At 38.7% G+C, this 27,146-nt stretch overlaps 1 protein-coding gene across 6 annotated transcripts in view; it reads left to right on the forward strand.

Annotated features, from left to right (window-relative positions):
* frem1b (Fras1 related extracellular matrix 1b) overlaps positions 1-27,146 on the forward strand; it is a 50,102-nt gene that overhangs the window by 13,326 nt on the left and 9,630 nt on the right. For all 6 annotated transcript variants that reach the window (XM_067415833.1, XM_067415835.1, XM_067415838.1 and 3 more), the window contains 24 exons: positions 614-922; positions 986-1,080; positions 1,212-1,492; positions 2,163-2,362; positions 2,443-2,766; positions 4,395-4,503; positions 4,578-4,709; positions 6,573-6,917; positions 7,009-7,151; positions 7,239-7,435; positions 9,012-9,102; positions 9,189-9,356; positions 10,471-10,679; positions 10,795-10,888; positions 11,008-11,260; positions 12,918-13,112; positions 14,404-14,589; positions 17,798-17,994; positions 18,078-18,303; positions 18,794-18,938; positions 19,432-19,573; positions 19,968-20,163; positions 21,019-21,283; positions 25,360-25,774. In XM_067415833.1, the coding sequence (XP_067271934.1) occupies positions 689-922; positions 986-1,080; positions 1,212-1,492; positions 2,163-2,362; positions 2,443-2,766; positions 4,395-4,503; positions 4,578-4,709; positions 6,573-6,917; positions 7,009-7,151; positions 7,239-7,435; positions 9,012-9,102; positions 9,189-9,356; positions 10,471-10,679; positions 10,795-10,888; positions 11,008-11,260; positions 12,918-13,112; positions 14,404-14,589; positions 17,798-17,994; positions 18,078-18,303; positions 18,794-18,938; positions 19,432-19,573; positions 19,968-20,163; positions 21,019-21,283; positions 25,360-25,774 (4,842 nt within the window). In that variant the 5' untranslated portion in view covers positions 614-688. The remainder of the gene's footprint in view (positions 1-613; positions 923-985; positions 1,081-1,211; positions 1,493-2,162; positions 2,363-2,442; positions 2,767-4,394; positions 4,504-4,577; positions 4,710-6,572; positions 6,918-7,008; positions 7,152-7,238; positions 7,436-9,011; positions 9,103-9,188; positions 9,357-10,470; positions 10,680-10,794; positions 10,889-11,007; positions 11,261-12,917; positions 13,113-14,403; positions 14,590-17,797; positions 17,995-18,077; positions 18,304-18,793; positions 18,939-19,431; positions 19,574-19,967; positions 20,164-21,018; positions 21,284-25,359; positions 25,775-27,146) is intronic.

Raw genomic sequence — 27,146 nt, forward strand, 5'->3', positions numbered from 1 at the left:
ATTTTGTTTGTTATTATTTTAAAAAATTGTAATTAAAGTTTAGCATTTTTTTATAATGTTCTTTGCATAATTATTTTAATTTATTTTAATTTAATATATATATATATATATATATATATATATATATATATATATATATATATATATATATATATATATATATATATATATATATATAATTTTAATAATAATTATTTAATTGATTTATTTTAAAAATGGCAGAAAATGCCTTCCATAATATACCTGTGAAAATATTTTTCAACCAATTAAAAAAGAAAAGTGAAAAACTCAAAATCAATGTCATTTATTGCAGTGTACGAGAGAAAGATATGTGCACATATTCTCTCTTCTAAGACTAAAAATACTGATGACTCATCTTGTACTTGTGAGTGTGTCCACATTTTTGTCCAATCAAATGCTTTATAGAGTGAAAATGTCCCTCTCCACATATGTCAGGCTTTTCTTACACAATAGATCAATAAGTAGTCCACTTTGTAGTCTATATTGTTCTTAATTATCAAAATCGTAATTCTTAAATATTAAAGAATGTAAGAATTGTACTATTTAATACTTATTTGTTATTTTATTTTCCTTATTATTTATTTTCATGCAGCATACTGTTGGAGATGAGAGCAAGACGGCTCATCTGAAGAAGATAATCTTGGATATCAAGCAACTGACCAAAAAAATGGGGGTGTTCTTTCACACTTTGACATTTCTCACCTTGAGTCATCTATGGTCACATGTCCAAGCTTCGAGTCTGGTTAGGTTAAACACAGGTCTTAGGGTAGCCAGAGGCCATTCTGTGTTTGTCACGGCTGGTGAACTTCAATTCCACATGGATGGGATATCTGAGGCCTGTAAGGTAGAAGTGGTGCTCACCGAGCCTGTGACGCAAAGAGTGGGGAAGCTAACTCCTCAGGTAACAAATTCAGATTGTGCCTTTAAATATAAAGCAGGAATATAATTGTATTGTTTTTTCCAGGTTTTTGACTGCATGTTCTTACCTGACGAGGTGAAATATGTTCACAATGGCAGTCCACTTCTTGAGGAGGACACTGTCATGCTGAGGGTCTACAGGTGAAAAACTCCAACAACAATATTTTACATCTGTTACTTCAATTAGGGCTTTTGAGAGCTGCAAGAAAACAATTTCCAAGGTCTAATGTAATTTCCATAACAAAGTTTTTTTTTTCTATGCTCGTGTTCAGGTTTACAGAAACCCAGACTTTTGTTGAGACCGTTCTACTAAAGATACATGTCGTGGAACCCCAGAGGAGCCTCACAGAGCTTGGAAATGTTCCTCTGGTGGTTCCCGAGTTCTACGGTCTTTCCAATGGCATCAATAGCAGTGTCCTTACCTTTAAAACCCAGCCTGATGTCATCTGCACAGTACGTCTTCTCAGCTCTGACATCAACGTCCCAATGCTTGGTCAACTGGTGGTTGAGGATCCTGAAACAATGATTGCCACTGAGGCTGGACCAAGAAAAGGTATTACAAAGCGAATAATGACACTTTTTAAAAGCTTTTGTCCGGCAAATCAAAGTCAGGTAGTGCGACTGACAAAATTATGCCTTGCACTCAACGTGCAGAAAAGAAACATTGAACAGGATCCTCATGAATGTTTAAAAGTCTATAAAATCATGTAATTTGACCTTTTTTATAGCAAGAAAATTTAGATCAGGTTTTAAAATATGTGGTATGACACCTTAAACATGTTTTTTAATGAATTAATAATTAATATTTGTTAAAATTACCTTTTTGCCTTAAAATAATATATTTAAAAAACTTCATGAATGTTTAAAAATAATTAATAATTCATTATATTTGTTAAAAGAAAATGTTTTACCTTGATGAATATATTTTAAAATATATATATTTTTTTAATTTATACAGAAATGTTGCTACCCAACAACTAATAATTCTAATAATGATATTTGTTTAAAAAAAAGTATAATAATAATGATAATTTACTATGCAAAATAACCCTAAAACATAATGTAAAAAATATGTTAATATGAAAATTTGGATACAAATTCTTAATATTTGCTTAATGGTTCTGGCACAAAACTTAAAAAAATTATAAAAATAAAAAATTATTTTCAAAACTAAATGAAACAAACTGGAATACAAAGAACATCTCGTGTTCAAACTTTTCAAGGACGCCACACTGGAATCACCTGCCCTGGAAATAAAGCCTGTGACCACAACACAAGAGAAGTAGAGTTCTTGAAGACAGACTGCGCCGAGTTCCTCACTTCAGATCTGAAGTATCAGCACCTCAGTCCCCCATCACCTGAGATTGATTACATCCCAATCAGGGTGGAGTTTAGGGACCAGACCACCCGAGCCATCCTGGAGGTAAAACGACATCAGAATCAGACTTGTATGAAAACATAACACAGGGCACTGAATCTTCTCCTTCCCTTCTTTTCTCTTAGGCCGAGAGTATCTGGATACCGGTACTGATCCAGGGGGCCATGCAGAACCAACCGCCCCATGCTGCCTTCATGTCTACGTTCATCCTGGAGGTAGATCAGTTCATCCTCACCCCCATGACCACTGCTTCCCTGGATGCCAAAGATGATGAGACCTCTCAGGCCCAGCTCATCTTCAACGTCACCAAACCTCCAGCGGAGGGGTATATAACTCATTTGGATGATCACACTAAAATTGCATCCTCCTTCTCATGGCAAGACCTGAATGAGATGAAAATCGCTTATCAGCCTCCAAACAGCAGTCACACAGCCAGGAGGAACTATGAGGTCAGTAAGGGCTGATAAGTTGATGTACAGGGAAGTGTGAAAGGCAAATTGTATTTATATTAAATATATTTAATTTAATAGTCTAGCTGAGGAGTTTTCCAGCTTTTTGATCTCAGACCTGTGAGCCATCCTAAAATATAAAGGTAGCTATATTTTTTGATGTTATTATTTATATTTATATTATTACAAATAATATAATATAATGTGAAAAATTATATTATGTAACGGAGGTCAGCTAGTAGTAGTTGCTGTGCGAGTAAACCTCACTCCTCTGAACTCAAGAGACGCTTTAGCGACTGATGCTAGAGGTTGCAGCTTTAAGCCTCCTTGTTAGAGCGTCCAACTCTCATGCTGGCGGATCCGGGTTCGAGTCCCGGTCCGAACAGAAGGGGTTATATATATATATATTTATATATATTTATATATATATATATATATATATATATATATATATATATATATATATATATATATATTAGAGGTGGGCATAGATCATTTTTTAAAATCTAGATTAATCCAAGCAGACATAGTCGGTATAGATTAATCTAGATTTTAAAAAATTATCTGTGAAACGTTTGTACGCTCTCGGATGATGCACAGAGATAAATCTTCTCTCAATGCACGCGAGTTCTCATTCGCGTCTTCTGGCTCTACACACACCCAGGTGATGACGGAGAAATGACTGGTCATATTCAAACATACGGCAGCACTCGCATGCATTGAACAGTTTACAAAGAGAGACCGTTTTGCCCACGTTATTCTTTTATTATCGCTGTTGTTGTAGTGTATAACTGAGGAGCCAGCAAGTGTATCCATCAACAGAAACGTACATAAAGCATTATTTTCAAGTTACAACCCATATTAAAGGTGCGTCATCAGATGTGAGATGAACTGGTTGAATCAAGTGCGTGCCGGCACCTTTTACACGGCACCCCTGCTCTCGTCAGACGGCACCCTGCACCCGTTGGGAAATGCTGGTATGGACCCAGCTCCCAACCCAACTTTGAGAATAGTTAACAGCGTTATTTTTTTAATCGCCCGATAAGAGTCTCACATTTACGCCGCACGCAGCATATAAAATATTTCTATGAAGGCCCCTTTATACCAGTTATGTTATCGTTGAAAACTAAAACTATTACAAACTGTTGAATAAAAAACATAGAAAAGTTTGCCTTTGCAGCTAATTAAAATAAAGTTGAAGTACCAAAATTGCTACCAAAAAAGTAAGCTAAAAAGAAATATAAGAATACATAAAAAGTACTAATATTTACACTAAACTTAAAGCTAATTCAAAATATGAATGAATGCTGTAATAGCAAATAAACAATACTAAAATAACTGCTTTATGCTGTGTAAAAAGTATTACATTAATATAAACCTTTATGTATTTAAAATATTTACAAATATTTACAATAATTTAATAAAATACATATTCATAATATATTAATGTGCAGAGGTATTCTAATATCTTGTTGACAATGTATTTTATGTTGTTGTGTTTGTTTGCACTTTATGTCAAAATAATTAAATAGTTCATATTTAATATTACTTCCAATTAGTGTTTTCAGAAAAAACTAAATGTCAAATTTGAGTTTATGTATTTATTTTTTATTTAATTTGTTGTCCAGGTTGAGTTTCAGGCCATCGATGGCTCATTTGTTCCGAGCCCTTCTATCTTGATGCACATCTCTATCCGTACCGCAGAGACCAACGCCCCTCGAGTCTCGTGGAACATGGGTACATTAGCACATTAGCTAAAATAAATAATCTTCTAAATAAAATAATTAGGCTAAACATGTTTATCCTTACAGGCTTGGATTTGTTGGAAGGCCAATCCAGACCAATCACATGGGAGCACCTACAGGTTGTTGATAACGACAATATAGATGCCGTCACCCTGATAGCAATGGATGGCCCTCTTAATGGACACTTAAGTGTTAGAGGTAAGGGAATCTAATCTGTCACCTCACTAAAAGCATAAGCCAATCCAAATGCCATTCCCAAGACCTTTGTCTCAATGATTTGTCATAGCAAGTGTAAATCCGCTCTTATTTCTTCTCTATCCATGTGCTAACCATTCATCATGTGGGCATCATTCAAGAAACATATGTCCGGGTGGCCTGCATGGGTTTGCTAATCAGGTGTAAAATGCTTCGGCGACACTTTGCCAGAGGCTGTCGACCAAAGATGTCTTTAGAGCCGTAGCGGCTGTCCTTCCACTCCAGCAGACTTTTGTTTGCACAGACCCTGAACGAAGCAGATTGTAAAGACTTATGGCATTTCATGCCAGATGTCCAACACAAGGTCATTTCTCTTCCATCAGACCACTATCTTAGCAAGCTTTGAGAACTGGTGACAATCATGTGTCTATCTGAAAAGTTTTATTCATGGGAATGCTCCAGAGTCTCAAAAGCACCGTATAAAGGGATATTTTTTCCATAAAATGAAAGTCAATGGGGTCTAAACAAGGGGTCTAAAGGCATATGAACAAAACAAAACAAAAAAAACAGACATTTTTCATGAAAATCTTCTTTTGTGTTCCACAGAATGCAGCTTTAGAATGACATGATAGAAGTAATTGATGTTTGTGTGAATTATTCCTCTACATCTATGGTTTGTTGGAAGGAACATGGCGAATTGCGATTTCAGGAATTGAATGGGATGTCTCGCTGCATGCGTTCTCCCATGAAAGCTGCGGTAGATTGTTGTTGTGTTTCCCGGTTTGGAGGATTTCCAGGCCCATGGCCCTGTTCCTTGTGTTCCCTGACAGAAGACCACCTGATCAGTAGAAGCCTCCAGCCTACTCAAACAACAGCTCCCGCTTTAAGCCAAACCCTTCATTTAATTGGTGTTTACGTTTTTATGGTTGATGTGTCGCTTTGTGATCCCTCTGGCTGAGAATAGAATCATCCCATAACTTCCCACTCCAAAAGCACCTTATTTTACTACACGAAGATTGAGCTGAACAGCGAGTTCTGGTCCAGAATGGGTTCTCTTGAGAACCTAAATGTGGATTGGGAATTACTCACGTAGACCTCGAACTCAGGGACTCCGACCCTTGGGAAAGTCCTCAGTCAGCCTTCGGCCAAATGGAAAGCTGCCGCCCAATGTCCTCTCGCATTGGGTATCTATATGGAGACTGTTTTTTTGGGCCTGAAGCCCACAGCCACCTTTGGGCCCAATTACTTACTTGTTTCTCCATTGGACTTGTGGCCGCTTCCCCCTGATAAAGTTGCTAATTAGGTTTGCTGTGCAACCAGTCATCATTCAATCTGTCTGGTGACCTTGCCCTTCTGTCTCCCTGGCAAGCAAGAGAAACTCAGCTTCACGGTGGGCAGCAGCCATTGCCTGGGAAGGACGCCATCTTTCTTTTTATTTTTTCGCAACGGGGAGAAGCCAGAGCCAACATTTGTGCCTTCAGGCGGAAAACAAAACTTACTTTTCGGAATTGCATTGAGCCAAATGAATGGTATTGGAAATGATAATATAGATGGGTTTGAAAATAATATCAGATTATATTGACTATTTGCCAACACTATAGTCCAATGAAAAAGCTGATTATGTCCATGAAAGTCAATGAGGTCCAAAACAACAACAATATTCAACCTCATTTACTTTCAATCTATAGACAAAACCATCTTTTGTGTTTTACTAAAGAAAGTCATACAGATTTGGAGCAACTTGAGTAAATCATGCCAGAGTTTTAATTTTTTTGGTGAACGATCCTTTTAACTTGACCTGGATTTTCATTTATCAAACAGGCCCAAACCACATTCCGTAACCAATCATTTCTTATTCATCCAAAGGTGGAAAAGGTTTTATGTTTAAGGTCAAGGATCTCCGAGAGGGCGTTGTGATCTATCATCATTCAGACAGCGACACCACCAGAGATTACGTCGTCTTCCGAATCACAGATGGCCGCCACAGCATCAGACACAAATTCCCCATCTATGTTCTTCCGAAAGACGACACCCCTCCTTTTTTAATCAATAATGTGGCCTTTGAGGTCCAAGAAGGTGGGACGGTTAGGGTGGAGGAGTACATGCTGATGGCCTCAGACTTGGACTCCAGCGACGACTACATTCAGTATCAGGTGGTTACTTTTCCCAGAGCGGGACAGCTGGTAAAGAAGTCTTCTCCACATGAACCAGGTCAGTTGGATTTAATGCCAGCATGGATTATATTTTAATGAGTTTCAACTTATCTGAGGTGACTTACATTAGAAGATATCACGTCAACCAGGTGTCCCAGTGATGAGTTTCCTGCAGAGAGACCTCTTTCAAGGCCTAATCTACTACAAGCACTCAGGGGAGGAAGTGTTTGAGGACTCGTTTGATTTCATCCTGGCAGATGTCCATCAGCCTCCGAATCTATCGGACAGACATGTAACTTGGTATCTGTTTTCTTACTGAATTCCACTGCAGTGTGAATATTTATAACAGGAACGTTTGCTTTGTACCTCTTCAAATTAGACTGTGGTGATCCACGTGTTTCCAGTGAAGGACCAGTTGCCTGAGGAAGTTTCTGGAACGGTTCGCTCCATCACAGTGAAGGAAACAGAAGTTGTTTACATTACTCAGAACCATCTGCATTTCAGAGATACAGAGCATTCGGATACTGACCTTATGTATGTTATCACTCATCCCTGCTTTAGCCCGGGAAACACCAGGTATGCTTATTCATTTCCTCCCTATGACAGTAATAATGATGTGTGTGTGTGTGTGTGTGTGTGTGTGTGTGTGTATAATATATATATATACACATACACAGTGCCTTGCGAAAGTATTCGGCCCCCTTAAACTTTGCAACCTTTTGCCACATTTTTTTTGTGACCTTCAGGCTTCAAACATAAAGATATAAAACTGTAATTTTTTTTGAAGAATCAACAATAAGTGGGACACAATCATGAAGTGGAACGAAATGTATTGGATATTCAAAACTTTTTTAACAAATCAAAAACTGAAAAATTGGGCGTGCAAAATTATTCGGCTCCCTTAAGTTAATACTTTGTAGCGCCACCTTTTGCTGTGATTACAGCTGTAAGTCGCTTGGGGTATGTCTCTATCAGTTTTGCACATTGAGAGACTGAAATTTTTGCCCATTCCTCCTTGCAGAACAGCTCGAGCTCAATGAGGTTGGATGGAGAGCGTTAGTGAACAGCAGTTTTCAGTTCTTTCCACAGATTCTGGATTGGATTCAGGTCTGGACTTTGACTTGGCCCTTCTAATACCTGGATATGTTTATTTTTGATCCCTTCCATTGTAGATTTTGCTTTATGTTTTGGATCATTGTCTTGTTGGAAGACAAATCTCCGTCCCAGTCTCCGGTCTTTTGCAGACTCCATCAGGTTTTCTTCCAGAATTGTCCTGTATTTGGCTCCATCCATCTTCCCATCAATTTTAACCATCTTCCCTGTCCCTGCTGAAGAAAAGCAGGCCCAAGCCATGATGCTGCCACCACCATGTTTGACAGTGGGGATGGTGTTGTCCTATGGACACAGTCTCCTATCTCAGCTGTAGATCTCTGCAGTTCATCCAGAGTGATCATTGGCCTCTTGGCTGCATCTCTGATCAGTCTTTTCCTTGTATGAGCTGAAAGTTTAGAGGGACGGCCAGGTCTTGGTAGATTTGCAGTGGTCTGATACTCCTTACATTTCAATATTATTGCTTGCACAGTGCTCCTTGGGATGTTTAAAGCTTGGGAAATCTTTTTGTATCCAAATCCGGCTTTAAACTTCTCCACAACAGTATCTCTGACCTGCCTGGTGTGTTCCTTGTTCTTCATGATGCTCTCTGCGCTTTAAACAGACCTCTGAGACTATTACAGTGCAAGTGCATTTATACGGAGACTTGATTACACACAGGTGAATTCTATTTATCATCATTAGTCATTTAGGTCAACATTGGATCATTCAGAGATCCTCACTGAACTTCTGGAGAGAGTATGCTGCACTGAAAGTAAAGGGGCCGAATAATTTTGCACGCCCAATTTTTCAGTTTTTTATTTGTTAAAAAAGTTTGAAATATCCAATAAATTTCATTCCACTTCATGATTGTGTCCCACTTGTTGTTGATTCTTCACAAAAAATTACAGATATATATCTTTGTTTGAAGCCTGAAATGTGGCAAAAGGTTGCAAAGTTCAAGGGGCCGAATACTTTCGCAAGGCACTATACAATATATTATATATTATTTAGAATATGCGTTCTTTCATGTTCCTTTTTATTCTGTTGTAAATTCTTGCAGATTATCAGATCCAGGCAGGCTTTTTTATACTGACAGCACAAACTCCATGAAAAAAGATGCAATGGTTCCAGTGCTTAAGTCCTTCACCCAGGTCTGAAACATGCACACTAATCAATTCCCTAAATGTTGCATGCTATTGTAATATGTGTAAGATGTTATAATTGTTGTCTTCTGCAGCATGCAGTGAACCACCACAAAGTAGCTTACATGCCTCCAATAGAGGATATTGGCCCTGAGCCTCTTTTCGTGCAGTTTGTGTTTTCTGTGAGTGACCAGCAGGGCGGTGCTCTCACAGGACTCACCTTCAATATCACAGTCACACCTGTCGACAACCAGGCCCCAGAAGTGAGTTGCTTACTCATTTTATTAGGGTTTATAATTTTCTTTAATGCTATTGTCCAGCATTGTCAAAAAAAACCTTATTACTAATTAGACGTTTCAAATGGATAGAAAACTTTGGTTCATCTTCAGAACACAAATTAAGATATTTTTAATTAACTGTCCCACTCTTTTTTTTGATGGCCTTTTTTCACATCCTATATTCAGTAATCATGATAAATTAGGTATCATTCGAAAGTTTCCAAACTCAAAATTCATCCTGTAAAAATTTTCGTTTTGAAATCGGACATTGCGTTACCATGGAAACGGCGCTCAAATTTATTCTAGCAGGCTCCTCCCCTAGTGGGCAGTGTCATGTTTCATATTACAACATTTATTTTAACTTTATTATCAAAATCTTTTCTAATCTTGACAAAACACATCATCGGAAAGGTCAGAGTCTCAAGGTTCCATATCTGGTGACTGTTTTGTGATGGAGGTGATATTTGGCAGAAATTTACAGGAAAATGAATTTAAAAAACATGGCTTTTTTGACGTGGATTACGTGGATTGCACCCGGTGGTTATTTTTGGTACTGTGCCTAAACAAAATCTCATGGGAACCTCATAGTGATTTTTGTGATATTAACTTTAAATTTGGAACACAAATTGGTTAGACATGTGACTTTGATTTTATAGTAAAAATGTTTTTGTAAAATATACTATATAAAATAAAAAATGTAGTACAGTATTTTTTATTTACAGTTAATTTCAACTTCCATAACCTTTTTATACTTTCATATTTTGAATTGCTTTCAGTTTAGCAATAATCTGCTGGGTGTTTCTTTTAAAACAAGACCGAACAACTGAGGTTTATATTTCAATTCATTCTTGAATTACATCCATTTATGTTTGGAATGTGCATTTTCATGTCTATTTTCAAAAGGGCGGGAGTGACAGTTAAGGTGTTAATGAATTCTGTGTGGTTTTTGTTTATTTTTAGTAAATATACATTTAATATTTCACACTTCATTGAAGGGTTTATCTACAGTCTAAAGGTCAATATTTATTCCACAACAAGCTTTATGTAATCAGGTTGTGAAGCATAAATCTAAATAGTTATATACATCTCCCATTCATAGATGTTTACTAACTTGCTGAGGGTCGAGGAAGGTGGCGGTAGTTTTTTGATGGAAGAGCACCTGTTGGTGCAGGATGTGGACAGTTCAGAAGATCAGCTCAGGGTACATTTGAAGACTCAACCTCAACATGGGAGACTGGAGCTGCAGGGCATGACACTGAAAGAGGGAGACAGCTTCAGTATGCGGGACCTCAGAGCATTGAGGGTCAGGTATGAATTTCAAAAAAGTTACAAATCTAGGCTTGAAAGTCATTTCCTAAGAAGAATTAATGTGTGGGGATTTTATGATCTGTCGAACTTTACAAAACACACTCTATGACGATAGATACATTCATGATGACTCTGAGACCCTGAAGGATAGCGTTGGTCTTTCCATCACAGATGGAATCAACTCTGCACATGGAATGCTTTTAGTTCAGGTGATTTTTTTGTATTTTTTTTATTGTTCTGATGTTTGACACATTGTATTGTTTCCATCCAGCATTCCCTTATTAAAATGCATGTTTTCTTAGTGCTTCTTATTTGCATGTTTTATTAGATCCTGCCTGTGAACGACGAGCCCCCACAGTTAGGCTCCAACTTGAGGGCTGAACTGTCCTGCAAAGAAGGGGGTCAGGTCCAAATTACAGTTGAGTACCTCTCTGCTACAGATGTTGACAGCGAGGACACTCGGCTAACATACATGCTTGCCAGAACACCTGCACGTGGGACGCTACAGCGAAATGGGGTCACCGTGGACAAGTTCTCCCAGCTGGATGTGCTCAATGGGCTCATCTTCTACCTGCACACAGGTTATAACCAAGACATGAGGCTAGTTAGTGAAAATTAGGTGGCACTTACCATAGGCCTTTTTCACGCATCATGCAGGTGTGCTGCATGTAGTCTTATAAAAAATATAATGAAAATGCACAATAAATTAGTTAATAAATATGGTCTTTTGTAATACAGACTTTTATGTCATAATATTAACTAATGTAGCGAAATTTTCACCCGTTGTTAAAAAATTATTTAATGTTTATTACTATAAAATAATAATAATACAAACCCGATTCCAAAAAAGTTTGGACACTGTACAAATTGTGAATAAGAACAGATTGCAATGATGTGGAAGTTTCAAATTTTAATGTTATTTAAAATACAACATAAATAACATATCAAATGTTTAAACTGAGAAAATGTAAAATTTTAAGGGTAAAATAGGTTGATTTTAAATGTCATGGCATCACTGTGTGGCATCCTCTCTTCTTTTTATAACAGTCTGAAAATGTCTGGGGACTGAGGAGACAAGTTGCTCAAGTTTAGGAATAGGAATGTTTTCCCATTCTTGTCTAATATACAGGCTTCTAGTTGCTTAACTTGTCTTTGGTCTTCTTTGTTGCATCTTCCTCTTTATGATGCGCCAAATGTTTTCTACGGGTGAAAGATCTGGACTGTAGGCTGGCCATTTCAGTTTTTGGATCTTTCTTCTACACAGCCATGATGTTGTAATTGATGTAGTATGTGGTCTGGCATTGTCGTGTTGGAAAATGCAAGGTCTTCCCTGAAAGAGACAACGTCTGGATGGGAGCATGTGTTTTTCTAGAACTTATAGAAGATATACCTTTCAGCGTTGATGGTGCCTTTCCAGATGTGTAAGCTGCCCATGGCACACACACTCATGCAACCCCATACCATCAGAGATGCAGGCTTCTGAACTGAGCACTGATAACAACTTGGGTTATCCTTGTCCTCTTTAGTCCGGATGATATGGCGTCCCAGTTTATGAAGTTTATGAGATTTGTAAATAATTGCATACATTTTTTATTCACAGTGTCCCAACTTTTTTGGAATCGTGTTTGTATAATTTATAATATAAATAGGCATCATACATTATAATGTACAAAATTAAAAATGTATATTTATTTAGAAATGTATTGGACCACAAAACCAGTCGCATGGGTATATTTGCGGCAAAGCCAACAATACATTGTATGGGTCAAAATTATACATTTTTCTTTTATGACAAAAATCGTTAGGATATTAAGTAAAGATCATGTTCCATGAAGATATTTTGTAAATTTCCTACCATAAATATATAAAAAATGTATTATTATTATTAGTAATATGCATTGCTAAGGACTTCATTTGGACAACTTTAAAGGCGATTTTCTCAATATTTAGGTTTTTTTTGCACCCTCAAATTCCAGATTTTCAAATAGTTGTATCACGGAAAAATATTGTCCTATCCTAACAAACCATAAATCAAAGGAAAGCTTATTCAGCTTTCAGATAATGTATAAATCGCAATAATAATAAAAAAAAAGACCTGTATGATAATAAAAATGCTATTTTTATTAATTAACAATATAATTATAATAATACAATAATAATAATATATAATTATATTATATAATTATATATAATATAATTATAATTTTATATATATATTAAATATTCCCCATTCACTAGGTGGTGAAATTGGACCAGATCCTGTCTCGGACACTGTCACTCTCATTGTGTCAGATGGAGAGGCTGGAACAATGGATGGCTGCTGCCAGGAAGATGCCGTCCCCCCACCTGTCCCCCTGCATGGCACGCTTCCTGTCTATGACCTCAACATCACTGTGATGCCTGTCAACAACCAGGTTCCAACCATAACACTGGGTAAACATCTACCACAGAGCCTGTAGTAAATCTCTTAGTGGACAAAAGACGTTTCATACACTGAAATGCTGCTTTGTGTTGAGGGACCGAATGGATTAAAACAAGATGCTCTCTAATCTAGATTTAATCGCCCGAGCATTTGGCTAAGGTGTAATTAATTCATCGTAATGACAATCCGCTTAAATCAAGCAACCAGGAATTTTCGAGGCAGGTGATGTTCCACAGATTGGCAAATGAATCACTTAATCGCGATCTCACACACCCAGCTCAGGGAGTCACTAATACAAGCGTTTCATTCCCCCGTACATACGTTTCGAGGCAGGGTGCTAGAGACGGCTCGCCAAGATGGGGATTTCGCTCTTAATTCCAGAAACTTTGCAGTTATCAATGGAGAACAGTGACCAGAGCAAGACAATGAGCAGAAGACGGCAGCAAGGTGCCGCCGGGACGTTCACAGGAAATCCTTGTATGCTTGTCGCCAGTGCATGTGCGGCGGCAGACGTACACACAGCTGGTTGGGATTATAGAGAGAGAGCAGAGCATGTGTGGCGAAAAAGCACAGTGGAAAGAGATACATGTTCCTGTGAGAATAACTGGACAATAGGGACACCGAGGAAAAGACAATGGACAGTCCCGAATTTGGATAAGACGACACGTCCATTGTGTCTTCTATCCCTTTTCTCATTCAATCACAATTATAATCTCCTAATTCGGTTAATCCCCATCAAAAAAAAGGAGGATTTTCCAATGTTGCCACCATGTAGTAGATCTAGACTGGTTTGTGAGAAAAAGTAGTCATTTAATTAATTTGCATTGAATAAAGACTGGGTTGGCAAATGAGCTTTACGCAGAGGAACACAAGGAAAATCCTGCTCTTGCCCTGCTATGGGACGAGTTTTATCATTTTTTCTCCAGACTGGCGGTCATTAATTCCTCCCCTTGTTTCCGAGCTCTATCCAAGCACAACCTCATCAGTGCCCATTCTCCATTCATTATTTATCAGTGCAGTAAATGGAAGCAGATGCCAGTAAGCATTGGCATGATGGCTTTATCAACACCCAGGTGGCAGCGGGCTGGCCGAGAGCCGAGCGAGAGTGCAGGGGAAGAGAGGGAGTGTTAGTGAGGTGGCATAGCAGGCGTGAGGAAAGCATGGAGTGAGGGGAGCTGCCTGTAAATTAGAGGAAAAATAAAAATATTGGGACATGCTCTTGAGAAGAAAAAAAAGATAAGCATGCTTCTGTGATTACTGCCAATACTACTACTTACGTTGTGTTTTATATTGTTCCGTCAGGTAACCTATTTGTGGTAGATGAGGCTGCCAGTGCATGTCTGTGTGGGGGGGTGTTGGAGGCCACTGATCCTGATAGTCAACCAGACCAGCTCATGTTTCACTTGGTGACCCCGCCACAATATGGATTTCTGGAGAACACCCTTCCATCCCCTGGCTTTGAGAAAAGCAACGCTGGACTCCGAGTGGGTCGGTAGTTTTCCTGAGGCTCTGTAAACATTCCCAGTGACTGTGGCTTATGCCAAGCAGGACGTATTTGTGGATTAACATCTTTTGTTGGTCATGGAACAACATTCCAGTCAAACAAACAACCTCCTCTATCCCTAACTTCGAACTTAACGCTAATCAGTGACCTTGTTTACATGTACTCAAAGGCCCACTTAAGTGCCTTGAAACACGCAGCATTATTCAATGTGTTGACGTAATTTCCAATGAAATAGGAAGACAGGACAATCGAACAGCTCCTCTCCTTTTTTTAAATAGCCAATAGGGTTTAGTTTATCACAGCTTGCTAAAGCCGCAGTTTCCTCCTAATCTCCAACATATCACATTAAAATATAGCATTCTGGTCAGAATTTAAATGGGTCCGATATGTTTTCTGGTCTGCGACGACTTGGGCATATTATCTGATCTGTGCTATTGTGTCTTTAGACTCGACTGCGGTGGTTTGCGTGACTTGAAACCAGACTTAATTCACACCAATGGAAAGCATATTTACAGTTTGAATCGTTCCATATTCCCTATATAATGCACCATGTAGAAAATAGTAAATATGTGAAAAAGAGGGAAACACAGCCCAGTGATTCATGTCAACAAAAAACATTAATGTAGTTTTAAAAAGAAAAAAGAAAAGGAAAATATATTAGGTGGATTAAACACAGTTAAATTAAGTTGTGACAAATTGTTACATTTTTACTTTTAGCTCATTTTAATTTAAACGTGCAGTATGCAACTTTTGGCCACTAGGGGTCACTCATTCAAAATAATAACAACTGACGTACTTTGGTGACGTCGGGAAAGTGCGTGGGCTCATGGGAGTTGTTGTCATTATTGCCACTGTCAACCAGCGAATCTGGCATCTCCAGCAGAAAACATGTTCACTGACAAGGTAATTGATTGTTATATTACATCTCTATTATTGTTAAGTTTAGTTACGGCTTTTCACTTTATGTAATGTCAATCTAATGAAATAGCAGCAAGCTACCGTTACTTAACAAACTTATCAGTAACGTTAGCTAATGTGTGAGACAGAATGTTGTGCGGGCGGTCGCTATGCCAACATACCTATAAGTTGGTAGGCTATGTTGACATATTAACCGCGCATCATAATTTGAGTTACTCAAATTATAGATATATTGACATGGCATCCGCGATTGTCGAACATTCTGTATATCAACTGTTCAATACGGAAATACATTTCAATTTAGTTTATCATTACCAACATAAAACAGTAAATGAGAGAACCAGCACCTGCAATACGTTGTTCATTGGAACACGCGCTGTGTCGCTCCCCACGTTCATCAATCATTCTAATAAACATTTATTTTGGAACTCGGAGATATATGAATAAGTAGATCATTATTAAATCAATATTATATGTAGCTAGTATTAACATATGATAAAAGTGACGGTCACCTTATATTAATTGACAAAGATAGTGGCATATTACCTTATGAAGCTAACGTTACTTTCTCCAGCTACATATAAAACCAATAATAGCTAGTCCATCTGCGTTTTACACATGACATCATCGTGTCACCAAATATACGGATAGAAATACTTTTGAATCAGTTTTTAAAAAAATAGCTCTTTCAGTCTCCAAAAACAGAGAATCCGCCTGTTTGAAAAGCCGATACAAAATGTATAACATTACGTATTCAGCTAAACGCGTCTCAATGTGGTCAAGATCGCTATGCAAAATGCAAACATACAGCATGTTATGATTATATGATTATTATGTTAGCTGAATGGTTACTTAAATGACCTGTTTATTAAAACACAAGCGAGATCAGCATCTCTCTGCAGTCCGAGCTTGTCACGAAGATTTCGCCATCTTTCAAAGGCTTCTCCAAGGTTTACACGTCTCTTGCTTCTTCTACTGTCCCAAAATCTTCTCGGGTCATTTTTTTCACCCTTACGTTTGCGCTTTGTTGAGCTGACAAAACGTACAGGCAAAGAGTAGTCATGATCCATTATCATACAGACTTTTTTATACGGGGGTTCCCCTTATACTGTCTGTCAGTGTTCCTCTTTGAGTTTGGCGGTTCCGCCCATAGATATCTATGGTTCCGCCGAGTTCCCCAGGAAGCAAGACGCAAACGTGGATATGACGTGAAAGACTGGCGACATAACGGAAATAAAGACACGGTCCGTGTCTTCGAATTAAAATATTAATTTCTATGGATTTAGAAGTTAATTAGAACTGTCGGGATAATGTAAACACACAACTTTAAAAAATATATAACATAGATATAGTGATCTTTTATATTTTTAATGCTGAAACATTACATATTGTGCCTTTAATTAAAATTGTAATTTATGTATATTACATGTCTACATACATTTACATGTATTTCTAAATGGTACATTATTAATTACATTTTTAATTTTATTTAAATATAATTATATTTTATTTAATTAAACTGAACAAGGGAAAAAACATTAAAAAAATGTAATGCTGTATTTGTTTTATAATGAAAGTTGTGACTATCACTTTAACATAATGTGTATAATAACCTCAAATCACAATTTCTCATCTGAGCAAATTCGCCGATCAGCAAGGAGCAGCCAAACGCAAAACTTTTCTTCTTCTTTGTCCTTCAGCGCAGATGTCCTGTAGCTGACACGAGTCACGACTATACTGCCCTCTATAGGCCTGGTGCAGTTGTAGTGCACGTGTCAAATGTGTCCATCCTGAGTTTTATTGGAAATAGTCTATGGGGTCAATGTAACTCAATTAAGTTAAAACCGCATTCTTCAAACTTCAATTTTGTTTTAATGGGGACTTTTTAAAGATGAAAACCGTCATCATTTACTCAGCTTCATTTGTTCCAACCCCATTTGACTTTTTTTTTCTGTAAAACAAAAATATATTTTGAACGATGTCACAAGAGTTTTGTTGTTTTTTTGAGGGTCTTTTTTTATGTACATAATGAAAGTCAATGGGGTCCAACATTACTTTGTTAAAACTGTTATAAACTGTTGAAATGGCATTTAAGAAACAGAATTTTAAGTTCCAACACCAACCCTGAGCCACTATCCTTTACTCTATTCCTAAAATCCAAGAGTATGTCCTACTTGGCAAAAATCAATATTTATATTTAGTTGTGTCCTTTTATAAATGTCCTAGTATAAGACTTTATCTTTCAGACTACTAAGTCATATTGTATAAATAAAGTTTCTTTCAGCCAGCTCCACCTCAGCTCGGGTTTCATCAACTATGTCCAGTCAGTGCACCAGGGTGTGGAGCCTACAGCAGACTTCTTTACCATCAGTGTCAGTGATGGGATTCAGAGATCAGCACCAGTGCCCTTCTATGTCATCATCAACCCTACCAATGACGAGACCCCATCACTACTTCTTAGCAACTTCACGGTAAGATATATATTTTTTGGAGACAAAATTTTCTGGTAAGCAAGCTGTCGGTTAACTATTGTCTTGCCCCCACCTCTCGATAGGTCATGGAGGGAGGGATGAAAGACCTCAGTCCTGATATTCTAAATGCAGTGGACATTGATGTTCCAGCAGAAACTCTTACCATGTCCATCCTGGTTCCCCCAGCCCATGGCACACTGCTCAATGGCATATATGGTCTTGAGATGAATCGTTACAAAAACATGAGCCCAGAGGTCCTCCAACGAACCTTAGCAATCCAGTCTTTCACCTTACAGGAGCTACAACAAGGTCAGTACCGCAAACCTCCACTCCCCCCAACTTCCAAGGTACCACTATCTGCTTCTTGAGGAAGGTTATGAGGACAGTGTCACTTCCCTGGTCCAGCCACCCCTCGGTGCCTTCACTGTGGGTACCCAGGCTTACAGAGCAGATGTTGCAGTAGACAAAGGTCACAGTGTGCCTGTGGTGCTTCTGCCTCATCTGCAAAGTCTTTCCAACTGCTCTCTGCGCAATTATGTCACCGTGCATGAAGTACTTGGTGACTGCACAGCTTTGCTTGTTAGCGAGTGATAAAGAGCCATGAGAAACGAAGGTGAGCAGGTCATTGACAAAATGGAATGTGTTAACTTGTGTCCTTGTTGGTAGTAGTGGTAGAACTACATTTATCAGTCAAAGGCTACCATGAAGCAAGGGCCTAGTGACTGTTATATCCTAAATGTGACTAAACGCTTAATCCACTAAAACATTTAGAATTTTTCTCTCTTGGTCTGATCCATAGGAATGAAGATCATGTATATGCATGACGACACAGAAACCCTCAAGGACGCTTTCACCATACAGTTGACAGATGGTGGGCACACAGTCCAGGGGACTGCGTGTGTCCGCATCATACCAGTCAATGATGAAAAGCCATGGCTACTAAAGTAAGGACGCCCTGGGACAAATTCAGAGCCAAAAAGGCGGATGAAAGCGGGAACGGGGGGGGATTTTAGTGGTAGAGACTGGACAGGAACAGAAGGGGGAGGCCAATGCTGTATGGGGTTTAAGGAAGGGGGGTCAACACAACCTGTACTGCACATGTGGCTAGGGAATCTGTCTCCCTGACTGAGTAACTGGGAATTAAGTTACATACTTGAGTAAATTGCTAATTTTTATTCCATCTTCTTCCTCCAAGATCAGCAAGATTTGAGAGTGTGCATGTAAACTCCACAACAGCAGAAGTAATGTGTCTTTTTGGCAGATGCCTACTTCCTTGTTTTAAAGTCCTCATGGATTAGGATAACAGGCCATTCCTGCTTGTTTGTCCCTTCTAGAAGCAGCTGTTTGTGTATTTATTTATTTAGGATTCTGGATTTTTGCATGCAGGCTTGGCACCAGTACCTTTAGTGTCCAAAGCGTCTCGATCTTTGTTCTCAGAAATGCAGGTGTTGATGTTGAGGCCCTGGAGAAGAGAGTCATCTCCAGTGTTGTGCTGGAGGCTGAGGATCACGACACTCCCAACAATCATATTCTCTACATCCTCAATGCAGGTCCCAAATTTGGCATCCTTCAACTCAGGGTTAGCAAGGACAACTAGTCCATTACATTATTCCTTAAGCCTGGTATACACTACATGACTTCTGAATATGAACAGATTAAAACACTATGCATCTCACTTAACAACTCTGTACATGTTTACAGAGTCAAAAGTGGGCATAATACTCTCACATAGTCTGAAGCTAAAAAGCTGGAGTCTGGGCCTATCATACACTACAATTTTCTGTGAATTTGTCAACTTCTACTGCCAAATATCTGAAGACTGGCTTTTACATTTGCAACTAGTGCCAACTCCTCCAGACTTCAAATCAGCTGAAAAACCTGGGCAAAAGTCAAGTAGTGTATTCCATTTCTAGCCATTATAGTGACATACTCTATACTTCAAAGAGTGTATATAATAATGTGCTTTTCTGCAGACAGAAACTAGATGGATTAATCTAAGTCCAGGTCAGAATTTCACCCAGGAGGATGTGGAGATGAATCGCCTATGGTACACTCACACTACAGTTAATGGTTTCAAAGGCCATGACAGGTTTCACTTTGTTCTCAGTGATGGGGAAAACAGAACACCTCCACAGAGTTTCTTCATCTCTGTCCGCACTGTTCAAAAGGGTAAGTTTCATTATGAGATGCTCAGCGTGGCTCAAAATGAACACTTTTAACATAGGCTCACACCTTACGTGTATTGAAGCACCAGCGTTATGAAGTTCGGCATACTGCAGTGGCATATTATGACCGTCCAAATCCTGTGACATTATAACACAGGCAAAGTGACAGGCCAATTTACATTTTGTGACTCAGTGATTGCTGCTTTTGTTTTCCCTCAATCAAAGTCCAAGGAAAACAACTTTGTTGACAGATTAAATCTGTGCATGTATAATTAAAAACATTGGCTTTCCCTATGGCCAAAATGACTTTGCCAGTTGGGTGAACATGGAAGCATGGCAGCCATTGTCCTCTTGGCTCCGTTCTGGCTTATCCTGGAGGAACAGAGGTGAGAATGTTCTGCCGCAAAGGATGAGCCACCTTTAAACGCCCAGCATGAATTATTAACAGAGCCTCGGCCAAACATCTGTAGCCCAGACCCTAGATCCCAGTCCTGTCCCTGCTGTCACAAACAAATCTCACACAACATCAATAAGCTTATTGCACACAACTTCCTTTAGACTTAGCATGATTACATTTGTCAAAGCTTTACGTGTGTGTGGGGGGGGGGGGACATTTTTAGGTCCCCATGAGGAAAACATCTTATAAATCATTCAGGATGAGTTTTTTTGATAAAGTAAAAATAAATTCAGAATGTTTCCTGTGATGGATAGGTGCAGGGGCAGTGGAGGGGGATAGAAAGCACGGTTTGTACAGTATGAAATCCATTACGCCTATGGAAATTCCCCATAAAACATGGAAACACTGTGTGTGTGTGTGTGTGTACCTCTTTAACATAGTTGACCTTATTGGCACATACAGGTGACATTGCTCTAGTCACTAAACCTTTGACCTTGATGGAGGGGGAGAGAGTCATTCTGACCACTGACATTCTGATGGCCACAGATAGTGGAAGCAAGCCAGATGAGCTCATGTACACTTTATCAGTTCCACCTGAACATGGTCACCTGCACATGGTCCAAAGTCCAGGGGTTCCAGTGCTCTCCTTCTCCCAGATGGATGTGGCTGCCAACCGGGTATGCTACACTCATGACAACAGCCGTTTTGCTGACCGTGATTCTTTCAGGTCAGTGTTTTGCTATTTTTACATTATGATAGACTGTAAGGCCAAATGCACAGATTATGTCTGTCTATCTATCTATCTATATCTATGTATCTATCTACCTATGTATCTATGTATCTATCTATCTATCTATCTACCCACCCACCCATTCTGTCTGTCTGTCAGTCTCTCTTTCTATCTATCTGTCTGTCTGTGTCTGTCTGGTCTAGCCCAGGGACGGCAACACCTCAGTATTTTCAATACAAATTTTGAAATTATGTAAAAGCAAGACTGTAAAAACAAAAAGATATTTTTTGCTTCGTTTGCATGGGTTTCCAGCCAATTTGGCAGAAGGCTGACTTCAGTCAGGGTGTACAGTTGACCTGTGCTGCCTTTCTCGCTGAATCTTTGACACCCAAAACTCTGGCTTGGATTCATCATTGGGTCGTCTGGGAGCAAACAAACCTTCCTGAGCCAAGCTTGACGAGGGGCGAGTGGCCCTTCGGAGAGGGTACAGAGCAGTCTGTGCCAATGTGTTCAGTCAGCACAGCATGGGGTGGTATGGGGTCCAATCACAGCACATGGACATTACAGTGTTAGTCATGTGGGCTCTGAGTACTTTCAATTAGCAATTCCAGCACAATCACAAGAGACTAGGGACAAACTTTGGTCATAATATCTAACAGACTTGTTTGAAATGGTTTTTCACAGCATGTATTTGTGTTATTCCGAGGCAAAAGATGTAGCTTGCGACAGCCGGTCTCCCTGATCATGAGAGACACCTGAGCAAACACCTGTGTGTCAAACTCTAGGCCGACAGCGGGGGCCAAAAGAGACAGGGAGACTGTGTTTTTTTTCTGGGAGCCTTGTGTCTCCCTCTGCTCTTCTGTGACAGCTGATGATAAATGGCTATTATTAAGAGAGTAATAACCCAGCCTGGAATTGGTTATACGGCTCTAAGACATGTAGTCAGAGACAGGGATCCCTGGGCACAATTACCGAGCAAATATGGGACAATGGCAATGCCAGATGTTGCACCAGTTTGGCTGTGAGAGTGGACCTGCGTGTTTGGTTGCGAGTCTAGTGCGAGGTGGCAGTCGTGTTGTTTACCATGGCTGGCAATTATCAGCTTCGGGGCAATATGTGTTGGGAGGCAGATTGGCTTGGCAGAGGGTGGAATGGGGACTCGGCTCAACTTGCACCCCTCCCTGTCCTGTCTTTCTGCTCCAGCACATCAGCCATGTTAGGGCAAGAATCAACAGCGCTTCACTTTAACATTTAATGTAAAGGTATAATTCACCTAAAAATGTAAATTCTATCATCATTTACTCACCCCCATGTTGTTCCAAATATGACTTTTGCGAAACGTCTCGTTGTTTTTTTTCATCTATACAATTGAGGTCAATGGACACTGAAACTTTTTGGTTACAAACATTCTTCAAAATCTTCCTTTATGTTCAACAGAAGAAAGAAACCGATACAGCTTTGAAACAACACAAGGGCAATTAAATGACAGAATTTGCATTTATGGGTGAATTATCCCTTAAAATCTGGTATCTCTGAGGTGAGACACTGTCTCTGTGATAGCCACTTTTCAAACTTTTCAACCTTCAAATTGTGCAAATTGAAAATATGCCCAATAGAAACAAGTCAATTTCGCAAAAACTCTCATATATATCCAAAAAGTTTTTGCGCTCACATGAGGTGGTTTTTCAGGCAATTCGAAAAATAACTATTTCACAAAATTGCTATGAATTTTTTTTCACAGTTTTTTTTTCAAATTTTTTTTTATTTACAGGTCACCTGGTGTATGTACAAACCCGATTCCAAAAAATTTGGGACACTGTACAAATTGTGAATAAAAAAGGAATGCAATACAAATCTCATAAAATTGTATTTTATTTTCAATAGAATTTAGATAACATATCAAATGTTGAAAATGAGACATTTTGAAATGTAATGCCAAATATTGGCTCATGAGAGCTACACATTCCAAAAAAGTTGGGACAGGTAGCAATAAGAGGCCGGAAAAGTTAAATTTACATTTAAGGAACAGCTGGAGGACCAATTTGCAACTTATTAGGTCAATTGGCAACATGATTGGGTATAAACAGAGCTTCTTAGAGGGGCAGTGTCTCTCATAAGTCAAGATGGGCAGAGGATCACCAATTCCCCCAATGCTGCAGCGAAAAATAGGGGAGCAATATCAGAAAGGAGTTTCTCAGAGAAACTCCAGCGCATAATATCATCCAAAGATTCAGAGAATCTGGAACAATTTCTGTGCGTCAGGGTCATGGCAGAAAACCATACTGGATGCCTGTGATCTTTGGGCCCTTGGAAATCACAACGTGGGCTTAGGAATACTTCCAGAAAAGATTGTCTTGAACACAATCCACCGTGCCATTTGCTGTTGCCAGCTAAAACTCTATAGGTCAAAAAGAAGCCATATCTAAACATGATCCAGAAGCACAGGTATTTTCTCTGGGCCAAGGCTCATTTAAAATGGACTGTGGCAAAGTGGAAAACTGTTCTGTGGTCAGACGAATCAAAATTTGAAGTTCTTTTTTGGAAAACTGAGACGCCATGTCATCCGGACTAAAGAGGACAAGGACAACCTAAATTGTTATCAGTGCTCAGTTCAGAAGCCTGCATCTCTGATGGTATGGGGTTGCATGAGTGTGTGTGCCATGGGCAGCTTACACATCTGGAAAGGTATATCCAAGTTCTAGAACAACATATGCTCCCATCCAGACGTCGTCTCTTTTAGGGAAGAAATTTAAAATCAACTTATTTTCCCCTTAAAATTATGCATTTTCTCAGTTTAAACATTTGATATTTCATCTATGTTGTATTCTGAATAAAATATTGGAATTTAAAACTTCCACATCATTACATTCTATTTTTTATTTACAATTTATACAGTGCCCCAACACCTCATACATGGCGAACGCTAACAGTGACGAGTCATTCATGAACGGCCATCACTACTATAAAATCGGCATCGGCATTATGCCGATTTGCCTTGCCGATAACGTGTTGATATGCGCCTGCAATAACTCACATGTGCAATGAGTGCTATAGCCATGAGACCATGTCAGGACTGAAGTCATTCTTCAAGTAAAAACAAGCAAATACATTGCATGTAAAGTGATTTATATTGACTGTTTTTAAATGCTGCCTTGAATTTCTGAATGCGCATACAGATAGACTCGACCATCAGCAGCAGATTTGCCATGTTTTCACAACAAAACTAGCCCAAAACAAGCCCAATCGCGTCTCCCCACTCTCTAGCCTAGTGCATGCAGCAGCCTCCACAGCAGCAGAAGCTCCTCCAGGTCCTAGTGCCCGTCCTTCAGACCGCTATATAAATATATAGTGGGGCCGCTTTGACACTTGTAAATTAACTTTCATATACAGTGTATTAGTCTGTAATAAAATTTTAGGAAATGGATGATGAAAAATAATCCAAGGAGCTCTACAATAATTGTAAAACTGAAAGACATCATCAACGGATGTCATGCCACCCCCACTTCATGTGCACAAACGTTAAATCCAAAAATACAATATTTAGGTTACAGCTGGATCTGGGGTGAAAAAATGACTGGCTTTATTGTTGTTATTTTCAGGGCTTTTAATATACTTTTATCAAAAAAATTACTTTATTAACATTTATTTATCTTCAACAAGAATCCTTTTAGTAAGGAGACCTCAGAAATCTGAAACCAGAATGCAAAAAAAGTTTTTGCTCAAAATGGTGTTTCCAAACAAAGGGAAAAAATAAACATATATCGGCATCGGCCAAAATCCGCTGAAAAAATTCGGCATATCGGCCAAAATCCAATATCGTGCATCCCTACGAGTAACGGCTCAACATGCTGTAAAACTGACAAGACCTTAGAATAAAGGGAGAAAGCATGAGAGGCTGTGTGTTACCGTGATTTTACTATGGTTTAAGGTTATGTTCGATGCGACTGGCTTGCAATGGTTTTAATAAAACTGCACAATAAGCAATGTGACAAAAGGATTATACCCTCAATAAACTGCATTTATCAGAAATTGTTCTATCGCTTTTATGATGCAAAATATGTTCTCTCATGCAGCTTTGTCATTACCAACGGTGTGGCATCCAGAAGCGGTACTATTCTTTTCACTGTGGAACACAGAGACCGTATCCCACCAACCCTGAGTATCAACAAAGGCCTTGAACTCACAGAGAACTCTATGAAGACCATTTCCTCTAATGACCTGAAACTGACTGATCCAGACACGGCTCTGGAGAATCTCACCTACTTCATTATTCAAAGCCCACAGTATGGAAAGTTGCTCTTGAAAGGTTTACCAATCTCTAAGCCTCATTTCACACAACTGGACATCAACAACATGGATCTAGCCTATCATCATCTAAATGGACGAGCTAAGATCGATAGGTTCACCTTTCAGCCTACTGATGGAACTAACGCAGGTTATTTGGAGTATGGACAGCTGAAGAATAAACCCATTCTTTTTACCATACAGGTAGGCTGTTTATTATTCATTCTACCACAACCAATAGAAATAAAAACTGGGAAGTACTCTAAAATATGTAAACATGTACACCTATACAACTTTTTTTTAAAATACAGATTTTTACTGCAACCTCTTACAAAAAAATGTACATGGTAAAGATAGGCTGTGTCCAAAATTGCATCCTGTACCCTTAAATAGGGCACTATTTTGGACACAGCCATAGCTTACTTCAAAATACCATAGAAGTGATTGCAGGTAGCATAAAGGGGAGGAGCTTTCTAATTCTAGGGAGCATCTGATTGGACAAAAAAAGTCATTAATATTTTGTTTTCTTTTTCTCTGACAAGAACCTCATTTTAAATGTTTGTAGCTCATAACGTGAAAAGTGCACCTAATGAAATTGGGCTTAAAGCCACAATATGTAATTTTTGCTGCTAGAGGTCGCTCATTCAAAATAAAGGTGTAGCTTGATGACATCTTGATTTCGCGTAGCTTTTATTATGCTGCACTTCCGCTTCTTCCGCTCATGCGTATGTGGGGTAACGCAGCGCTGCTTTCTGTTGATGCATGTATTAGTTTTCCACTTGTCTAATAAAACACATTATATATTAAAGCGTCTTTGCTGTTTCTACAAAATAAAACAGAAATCAAGGGTAACGATGTATGATGTCATTAATAGGCGACGCAGAACACGCCCGTGTCCTGGTTAAAATTGCTTTTTAAAATTGTAAAGTTACCAAAGTATATAACACTGTTCTAGTGGGTTTGGGATATTGTATTACAAAAATCTTACATATTGTGCCTTTAACCCTTTCATGCATGAAATATGATAACCTCAGTCAGGATTTTCCCCTCATGTGTTTTTAATGCTCGTAGGGCATAAAAATAAAGATTTGAAAATGCATTCATTTATTGGATATATTTTTTTAAGATTTTCAAATGTCATCTGAAATGAGCAGTGTTGGGGGTGACACATTACAAGTAACATGCATAACATAATCAGATTACTTTTTGATGTAAGGAATAAAGTAACACATTACAAGTAACATGCATTACGTAGTCACGTTACTTTTTATGTTAATGTAAATTATATTCTAATAACACAAAAACAATAATTTACGTTAAAAAAGGTTACTTTAAGTATTTTCAAAAACAACAGTCACTGTAATAGTATGATTTTTTTTCTCCCAATCTAAAATCAACACTTGGAAAATGTATCTGTGACATGACTCATTAGATATTGCTTGATGCTTAAATATTTTTACCTGCAAGTGTCTAGGATGAAAGAAATTGATTGATATTTTGGAGCAACTTGGCATTTATGACTGCCCATTGACCACCTTGTTGTTTTTTTAGGGGATTAATATATACAACAGCTTGC

The sequence above is a fragment of the Pseudorasbora parva genome, chromosome 14 (assembly GCF_024679245.1).
Source record: "Pseudorasbora parva isolate DD20220531a chromosome 14, ASM2467924v1, whole genome shotgun sequence".
Lineage (NCBI taxonomy): Eukaryota > Metazoa > Chordata > Actinopteri > Cypriniformes > Gobionidae > Pseudorasbora > Pseudorasbora parva.